Here is a 10,602-nt window from a genome sequence, read left to right on the forward strand (position 1 = left end):
TAATTTTAAAGTAAATTTGAATTAGGCATAAGTTATTTTTTTTTTATTATAATTTATTTGTAACAATTCAAAGAATATTGTTGATGACGCCCTTGGAAGGGTAGAAATTGCATTCCAATTTGCCAATTGTCTAAAATTTGAGTATTCAGTGATATTCTTTGAATTATTACAAATAAATTATAATAAAAAAAATTAACTTAAGCATAATTAAAATTTATTTTTAAATTATTTAAAAATTTAAAAAAAATCTATCCATAGAATTGAAAAATTTTAACATTGTACTTAAGTAGCCATGATAGTAATTAGTCAAGCCTTGACCTAATTACTGGTTGACCTGTGTAATTGGTCATAGCTCCCAGATAACTCAAAGAGAAAAAATTATTGAAATTTTAAAAGAAAAATGATTTGCGTATTTCATATTTGATCCAGCTTGACCGACTATATTTTCTTTTATTTATTTGAAAATCATTTTTACTTCGGATAATTTACATTAGATTGCATTCACAAAATACATGTTAGTGTAAAGAATTTCATAGTAATTTGAGTTTACACTTTCTTTGGTGAACTGTGACCAAACCTTAAATCTAATAATGAATTATGGCATTTTACAACACATACATTTTATATTTAAATCTTTGAAAAAAAAAACAATTTAAAATTTTAGTTCTTTTCCTTTTTCAGCCAAGGAAAATCCCAAAACTTTTGTTCCAAACCAAATTCTTCGCCATCTTGCAAGGTCTTCGGTAAATCCTTATCCATGGTCTCAGGCAAAAAGAGGCATAATAAACCACCAACTACTCCCAAACAACCCAATATAATCAAGGGCAGCACCGGTGAAATATTACTCAGATACACCACAAAAGGTGCAATAATCGTAGAAACATAACCCATGATATGTATAAAGGCCACACCCTGGGCTCTTACCACAGTGGGTAAAATTTCGGCAGCATATTGCGATCCTATGTTATATGAAATGTTGACAAAAAATCTGCCACCTATGGCAAAGCCCGCAGAATATATTCCGCTAGGAGCCAATGTTGCTAAAATGCTGAAAATGCCACTTAACATCATACTGCCACAGGCATACCAGCGACGACCCAATTTATCCAAAGTATAAGTAAGTATAACAGCTCCTGGCAATTCCGTTAGACAAGCTAGAGTAAACGTTATAAAGATGTCCAAACCCAAAGAGCCCACATTACGTACATGACCATCGAACACTAAAGAAATACACATCCATATAACCACAAACAATAGAGTAATGCGTCTTAGACGTGGAGTTTTGAAAAGATCTAACACCGTGTAACTATGATTTTCCTTTTCCTCCTCCTGCAGCATCAAGCAGCTTTCACGGAACTGTGTAAACGTTTCCTCTGGCACCTGTTTCCTGTTACTCTTAGCCATTTTCTTGAGTATGGTAATGGATTTTTCAATTTCACCCTGACACACCAACCATCTGGAATAGAAAAATTTAGTTTTTTTATCTAAAGTAGTAAATTTAGCTATATACCTGGCCGATTCTGGTATTAACCAGGGTGTTAATATGACTAACAGCAAAGGAGCTGAGGTTGCTATGGCCAAAATCTTCCAATCAGCTATATAGTAGGCAATCCAAGGCAGGGCACATCCGCCGGCAGTAAAAAATAATGCTATAGACATATTCGTTACAAATGTACGATACTTTGGACCCACATATTCGAGAACTGAAATTAAAAATAAACAATTTATAAGAAAACCGATAATATCTTTAAATATTCCTATTTAATTTTCATGCTAATGGACAGGCACTAGTCTACTTATCTACTATATGAGGAGCCGCAGATCAAAAGGTACTTTTTTGAATTTTTTACAAATTGGTATTTTTATAATATTTGCATTGAAATTTTCTAGAAAAAAATCAATTTTCAAAAAAGTACCTTTTGTTTTGCGACTCCTCATATATAAAAGAGTAACGTCACCGAGTGACTGACTGACTAAACGCCTAAATTTGGACTGTGAGTTCCTTCTCCCCACATAGTTCAACTAAAAAGGATTTCTAAACTAAACAAAAATCATTTTTATGGTACTTTTTTGAAGTTCGAACCTTTTATGGGAAAAAATGGGTAAAATCCATTTTTTGCATTTCATCCTTCGCATATTTAACATGTAAATAAATTGTAAATCGTATTATTTACTTATCAAAAAATACCATATATAAATTTGGTACTTTTTGAAAAAAATATTTTTAGTACTTCCCTTATAAAATAAACTTTCTATAAATTGACATAAGCCTATTTTCTTACTAATAATTATTGAGAAAAAATGTGATCATATCAATGAGAGAAAAAAAGTACCAAAAATAAATAAGAAAATAAGTTTTATTAAAAATTATTAAGACAATTTTAATAAAAAAATTAAACATTTCTGCCTACAGTCATACAAAAATTTACTAACAGAGTATTATTTTCGAATGCAAATGTGTAGATTGGGCCAATTTCGGTTAAACAGTTTGGTACTTTTTTAAACATATTTTTTCTTAAGCACATGCCCACAAATTTGATTGGTTTGAGGCTTATTTTAGTCACATACATTTTGCCAAAATAGTGTACTTTGAAAATTTTAACTTGTCGGACAAGAAGGAGAGACTTCAAGAGGGAAAAGGAAAACTGGTACTTTTTATTCTAATAGTACATTTATAATATATTAAATTATTTATATTATAGACTTAATATGTAACTGATATGCTTCTGAGTAATGAACGAAGAACGAATCCAGAATAAGGGAATTAATAGTATTAAGGTACGAAGTGGTACTTATTGAATATTCAATAATAACACACCAAACAAAATCGAAAAAAATTTAAAGGCTTTTTAAACCACTACACAATTATGATGTATTATTCCAGTAGTACAAATATGGTCCAAATTTTATATAAAAAAAAAATATTTTAAATAAAATTGAGATTTTTTTTAGACGTTTCTCCACATAATTAATTATAACTCAAAAAGGGTTAGTTCGATGTTATTAAGCTAAACACGGAAAAGTTGAGATTTACATAACCTTCAATCCGTTTATATATTGTGTTTCAATCGGCTCAGTAGTTTCGGAGTTATAATAACAAGTTTAAAAAAAATATTTTTTACGCGAAAATAACTAATTTTTTTGCTTTAAAAAAATCATGAAAAATCTAAAACTGCTGTAATTGCTTTTTCGCAAAGCCACCTGTAATAGAAATAAAATGAAATATCGGTCGTAAAAATCGCTTTATTCTTTTCGAATTTATTTCCAATTAAGTGAATTCGCTCATTTTCACAAAATTTTGTTTTTTTATTGATATAAACAAAATTGAGTAGTTAATGTTCCTCTTTCGATTGACTAAATTTAGAATACATTTTTTCCACACTATGTAGAAATTTTCATGTATATATTGCATTTCAATCGTTTCAGTAGTTTCCGAGTTATAACAACAAATTGAAGTAAAAAAATATTTTTTATGAGAAAATATAAAATTTTTTTGTTTTAAAAAAATAATGAAAAAATCTAAAACGGCCGAAACAAAGCCGCATGTAACAGGATGAAAATGAGATATCGATCATAAAAATTGATTGATTCTTTTCGAATTCATTCACAATTAAGTGAATTCGCTTATTTTCACAAAATTTTAGTTTTTAATTTGATATACATAAAATTGAGTAGTTAATGTTCTTCTTTGGATTGATTGGATTTTGAAACCCTTTTCCCCATGCTAATGTACATATTTTCATCTATATATTGCGTTTCAATCGGCTCAGTAGTTTCGGAGTTATAATAACAAATTGAAGAAAAACAATTATTTTTTTAAGGAAAAATAGAAAATTTTTTAAAAAAAAAAATCAAGAAAAATCTAAAACGGCTGAACTTGTTCATAATTATTACTTTATCGCAAAGCCACATATAATAGGAGCAGAATGAGATATCGATCATAAAAATGTATGGATTATTTTCGAATTTATTAACAATTAAGTGAATTCGCTCATTTTCACAAAATTTTAGTTTTTTGTTTGATATATGTACATAAAATTGAGTAGTTAATGTTCATCTTTCGAGTGATTTGAATTTTGAAAAATGTTTTACAAATGCTAGTACAAATTTTAAAATAAACCTAGAATCAAGACATTAGAAACACATGATCCTGAATAACTTAGAATCCACTGAAAAGGCAATTTTCATGTACTTTCCTACTAATAAAACTTTTTGATTTGCAATAACTAGAATGTTATGTTTAACGGTACATAGCTGTAATTTATTCACAATTTCGTTTGGAAGGGTTGTGCACTTCCTCTCGGAGACCTAAGGTCCATTGTGATTCCCTTCCCTTATTCCAGTTAGTTATTGAACATTATAGTGTAAAAAGTATATAGTCAAAGCTTCGAAAATGTCGAATTTAGTACCATCGAAATTTGCTTTACTTCTTTATTTTGAAAAAAAAAGTGCCGCTGAATCACTCCAAACTTATGGTGAATGTGTTTCATCAGTTCCAACGTGCAAGAGAGACAAAGATCGGCCAAAAATTATAGGCATTACTCCATAAAGATTATTGTCAAACTCAACAAGAGCTTGCAAAATCATTCGGAGCTACTCAATCAGCAATTTCAAAACATCTGCAAGCAGCAGGATTCATCCAAAAGCAGGGAAATTGGGTATCATAAGAATTGACGTTGAGAGAACTTGAAAGACGATTTTGTATGGCTGAAATACAGCTTGAAATCATTTTTGCACTGAATTATTACTTGCGATGAATATTGGATGCACTACAATAATCCGAAGCATAAGAGATCGTATGTAAAGCCCGGCCAACCCCCCGAATCGACACCAAAGCCAAATTTCCTTGGCCCTAAGGTAATGCTCTGTATTTGGTGGGACCAATGTGCTCCTATCTATTATGAGCAGCTGAAATCTGACCAGACCATCACAGAGAACCTGTACCTAACGTAACTGATTCGTTTAAATCTAGCATTGGCCGAAAAATGCCCAGAATATGCGACCAGATATGAAATCGTAATATTCCATCATGTCAATACCCGCACATATATTGTAATACCTGTTAAAAACTATTTTTATGAAGAGCTTGGGAAGTTTTGCGTCACCGGCCTTATATTCCAGACTACCATTTGTTGTGATCGATACAGATCGCTCTCTCTGGGATACGCTTTACTTTGGAACAGAGAAACCGATATTGCCATGATTCGTTCTTGGCATCAAAAGATGAGCAGTTTCTAAATGCCAATATTTTGAATAAATTTATATTGTACAAATGTTTCAAAATAAAAGCTAAAAAATACCATATTTTTAAGAGATACACCCAATATAATAACGAAATATTAAATTAAGCATATATGGTCTCGTATAAATGATAACACAGGTCAACAGCAAAAAAAGCCTTCTATGGATATTTTTTTTTTAAACATTTTTTTTTTCTAAAATTGTGAATTTTTCTAGACGTTTCTCCACATAATTTATAATAACTCAAAAAGGGCTAGTCCGATATTATTGAAGTAAACTTAGATGTGCGTAGAAGCGTGTACGTTGAGTGTGCATGTGTTTTGTTAAAACTTGTTACAATAACAAAACACATTTAAAATTTACACTCAAAGAAGAACGCACATACAATTTTCTGAAAATTAGTGAATTCACTTAATTGTGAAAAAAATCGACAAATATCCATCGATTTTTATGGTTGATATCTCATTTTCTTCATATTATATGTGGCTTTGCGATAAAGCAATAAATCTGAACCATTTTTGCCGTTTTCGATTTTTCATTATTTTTTTAAAACAAAAAAAATTGCTATTTCCATATAAAAAATATATTTTTTGCTTCAATTTGTTATTATAACTTCGAAACAGCTGATCCGATTGAAACGCCATATATATGTGAAAATTTGTACTTAGCATAATGAAAATGATTTCAAAATAAAATTAATCGAAATAAGAACATTAACTACTCAATTTTATGTATATCAAACAAAAAAGTAAAATTTTGTGAAAATGATCGAATTCACTTAATTGTGAATAAATTCGAAAATAATTAATCGATTTTTATGATCAATAGCTCATTTTGTTGCTATTTTTTGTGGATTTGCGACTAAGCAATAAACCTGAGCAATTTCTGCCATTTTCGATTTTTCATGAGTTTTTTAAAACACAAAAATTAGCTATTTTCTCGTAAAAAATATATGGTTTGCATCAATTTGTTATTATAACTCCAAAACTACTGAGCCGAGTAAAACGCAATATATAAACGGATTAAAGGCTAAGTAAATTTAAGCTTTTCTACGTTTACCTTAATAATATCGGATTAACAGTTTTTGAGTTATCATAAATTATGTGGAGAAACGTCTAAAAAAAATTCACAATTTTACAAAAAAAAAATCCAAAAAAACTTCTCCATAAATTTTAAAATTTGAACCAAATTTGTACTACTGGAATCACAATACATCAAAATTGTGTAGTGGTTTAAAAAGCCTCTAAATTTTTTTCGATTTCATTGCCCAGTATAATCCAAAGGGTGTTACAAACTAAACAATCGTTTCTTCAACAATTTTATATTTAATTACGATTGAAATGCGAAGCGTACTGTGTCAGCTTATATTTTGTATAATTCTCTTTTAACTTTTGTTTAAATATTCACAAATTTCTTTTCACACTTACCCAATATAAACATCATGACAAAACAATTATCGAAAGCAAAACCAATAAAAAATCTCATCAGAGCGAAACTCCAAAATGTTGTCACAAATGCTGTTGCCACACCCGCCACACAACCCACCAAATTGCAGGCAATCATAGAGGGTATACGTCCAAACTTATCAGCAATCCAACCAAATAACAGGCCACCCACAATGGCGCCCAGAAAAAAAATCGATTGGGCATAAGTGGCCTTGGCAGCATCCTCACACACCCAATTCAGATCGGTAGCAATAGTGGTATAAGGAATTTCGGTGAAATTATAAGACCAACCCATAGAGCAGGGCTTAATAGGCCAGGACGAATTAGCCTTTGTAACACCTTGCAGCAACTGCTCGGTAAAGTTAACATTATACATTGAACATTTGCTATAGGATCCTTCCACAAAAGGTATGGATAGCTGTAGTCTAAAGAAAAGTATATAAAATTAAATGAAATCTCTTTTAAACAAAATAAATAAAAACCTACTTCTCTGCAATTGTTAGATCAGCCAATTCTGGCACCTCACACCAATATTGTTCCGGTGTTAGTGTCAAAAATATTTGGGTAAAATACACAAATACCAAAAAAAATTCAAATGGTATCATGTAAATGAATAAAATCTTTTGATATTTCCCAAATTCTCCTATCAAAGGTAAAATATCATCAAAATCCATGGATGATTTTTTATTTTCAACAACTTCCACATTTTGACTTTCCAAGGAATCTCGTTTAGTTAATTCTATATCACTCCATTTGTTTAAATTTTTTAGTTTTATATCTTGATCGCTTGCCGTAAAATTTGGATTACTATATGAATTATTTTCTTCGGTTACAGCCATTTTTAGATCTTTCAAATTAAGTTCACCATTAGAGAAGAGTTAGTGTGGTACTGACATAGTTTAGTCTAGTAAATAATCCAACTGATTTAAGTTAAACGTCTATTATAACAATTAGATCTAATGGTGTTAATTAGCATCTTTTTTTCGTACGTAACAAAAATTTTTGCTACACTGTTCAATATTCAAATGGTTGATAATGGTTTATTCGTATAAGTAACACGCACGTTTGAAAAAATATAATAAATATTTGATCTGGAGACAGAGATGGCAATTTGAGATTTCAAACGGTTTCTTATAAAAGAAGTAAAGAGATTTGTTCATAACTGAGGGGGGCAATATAATAAACAAGCGGTTGAATCCAATCGGAAATTTGTGATGTTGAGATTCGTCAAATTTACAACAAAAAAAAACATGCAACAACATAATTGTACCTCCTCCAATTTGGAATGAACTTCATTACGAGATCAAACAAATATTCAACTGGAAAGCCTCAATATTCAACTTGTTTTTGTCTATAATTCAACTAATTAAGACGGCGAATTTCCAATTCTAGCCAAAAAACAAGTAAGAGAGCTATATTCGGCTGTGCCGAATCTTATATACCCTTCACCAAATTATACTTTAAAATAAATTTTTTTAAATATTTTTAGGTAAACAAAATTTAATTGTTTTTCAAAATTTTTTTTTTGAAATTGTTTTTTAATTTTTTTTAAAAAAAGTTTTTTCCAAATTTTTTTAAAAAAAATTTTTTAATTTTTTTTTTTTTAAAATGACAAAAAAATTTTTGATGAAAAAAAAATTCGGGTTAAAAAATATTTTTCCCGATTTTGACCCATTGTAGGTCCAACTTACTATAGCCTTATCTACATCGTTGCAATGGACTTTGAAATATCTATCATTAGATATCCATATTGTCTATATTAATAACTTAGTAATCCAGATATAGATCAAAAATAGGTCAAAAATCGAGGTTGTCCCGGTTTTTTGCTCGACTCCGCTATCTATAAGGATCTAGAATATATATACTTTATAGGGTCGGAAATAAAAAATGTAGAAATTACAGCGGAATGACAAACTTATATATACCCTTCTCACGAAGGTGAAGGGTATAATAATAATAATCGGGATGAAATTTGCACCAATTTTTCAACCAGATCGGTCGAGAACTCTCTGAGTTAGAGGGGGTAAAAATTTTACATTTTGGCCAAGCAGGTATTTTTTCTTATTACTTATTGTTCTTAACAAAAAGTGTCCCAAACAGTTTAGATAGCTCTTTCTTCAATCTTTCGAATAAAGATATTAAAAAAAAATAAAAAAAAAAAATAATATTTTTTCCGAAATCAAAAACTTGTTTGACTTGTTTTTTAAAATGGGCCCTTTTTTCTTAAAAAAAATCTTAGATATTTTTCTTCAAAACCTATTTGATCGCTTAGTGGGATGCGAGTAGGATATCTATCAAAATAAATATTTTGTTACTCAAAACATAACATTTTTGACTTTTTTGTTGCAAAATCTAACTTTTCTTCAAAATGGGCCCTTTTTTAAAAAAATTAGTTTTTCTCAAAAAAAAGCTTAATATATTTTTGGACCCTTAGTGGGATGCGAGTGGGATATCTATCAAAATAAATATTTTGTAACTCAAGAAATACAATTTTTGAAATTTTTTTGCAAAATCGATATTTTTTCCAATTTTTTTTTCTTTTTTAAAATTTGTTTTTACTCACAAAAAAGCTTAGGTCCATTCCTTTAAGATGTTTTTAGTCGCTTAGTAGGATGCGAGTGGGATATCTATCAAAATAAATATTTTGTAATGCAAGACATAAATTTTTTTTAATTTTTTTTTGAAAAAACTAAATTTTTTTCCAATATGGGCCCTTTTTAATTTTTTTTTTTTTTTGCTCAAAAGAAAGCTTAGGTCTTTTAATTTAAGACCTATTTTGTCATATCAAAATAAATATTTTATAACTCAAGACATACATTTTTGTGTTAAAGCATACCACTATATATGTTGAAATCAACTTTCCGTAGCCCCAAATAATATACAAACTTGATTGATACATCAATAAATAGGGAATTCTCCCTGCACGGTTGCTAGAAAATCGTTCCACAAAATGGCTGAGATAAAAGGAATAAACCGGGCCAACCTCATTTTTTATCAATATCTGAATTACTAAGTCATTAATATAGACTACTTATATGGATATCTAATGATTGATACTTCGAAGTCCACTGCTATATAATTTTTTTTTTCGAAATTTTTTTTAATTTTTTCGGGTTAAAATATATAATATATACAATATGACCCATTGTATGTCCATTTTACTATAAGGTCTAGATTTTGACCCATTATATGTCCATTTTACTATAGGTTTATAGTATATATATGTATATATTTTAACCCGATATTTTTTTCATTCAAAAAAAAAAATTCACTAATAAATAAAAAGAAAAAAAATTTAAAAAATTTAAAACAATTTGGAAAAAAAAATTAAAAACAATTTTGAAAAAAAAAAATTAAATGTTTAAAATGTTTCTTTCTTATGTCAGATCCGAATATATGTAGCTCTCTTACTTGTTTTTTCTCCATTACCCCTCTTGGGAGCATATGGCTTCCACAATGCATCTCCATTTTTCACGATTTCTTGCAGTTGTTTTCTCGTCTTCCCATGTAAGATTACACTGTCCTAGTTATTGGTGTATCGTGCGTCTCCCTTTATTCTTTGGACGACCTCGGCTTCTTGAACCTTGAGGATTCCACTCTAGCGCCATCCTTGTTATACTGTCAGGATTCATTCTAATAGTATGGCCGATCCACTTCCATTTCCTAGGTTTTATTTCTGTTGGTATGGGTTCCTTGTTGGTTAGGCTCCAGGATCCCCTTTGCAGATGTTATTCGGCCAGAATATTCCGCACATGATTTTGAGGCACTTGTGGATGAATACCTGTAGCTTTTACATAATGGCGTTCGATACTAACCTGGTTTCACTTCCTTACGTAAAAATAGCTAATTTATTTGTTTGAAAAAAATAATGAAAAATCGAAAACGAAAGAAATTATTCAGGTTTATTACTTCATAT

The 10,602-nt window shown here is 29.7% G+C and overlaps 1 protein-coding gene across 1 annotated transcript; it reads right to left on the reverse strand.

The window, feature by feature from the left end:
* Window positions 1–431: 431 nt before the first annotated feature.
* LOC135961687 (organic cation transporter protein-like) lies at window positions 432–7,568 on the reverse strand. The gene is made up of 4 exons (XM_065513224.1): window positions 7,173–7,568; window positions 6,669–7,111; window positions 1,511–1,703; window positions 432–1,456 (listed from the first exon to the last, which is right to left on the reverse strand). The coding sequence occupies exons 1-4, from the start codon at window positions 7,523–7,525 to the stop codon at window positions 661–663; spliced, it is 1,785 nt and encodes a 594-aa protein (XP_065369296.1). The 5' UTR covers window positions 7,526–7,568; the 3' UTR covers window positions 432–660.
* Between the last annotated feature and the right edge of the window lie 3,034 nt (window positions 7,569–10,602).

The sequence above is a fragment of the Calliphora vicina genome, chromosome 5, assembly GCF_958450345.1.
Source record: "Calliphora vicina chromosome 5, idCalVici1.1, whole genome shotgun sequence".
Lineage (NCBI taxonomy): Eukaryota > Metazoa > Arthropoda > Insecta > Diptera > Calliphoridae > Calliphora > Calliphora vicina.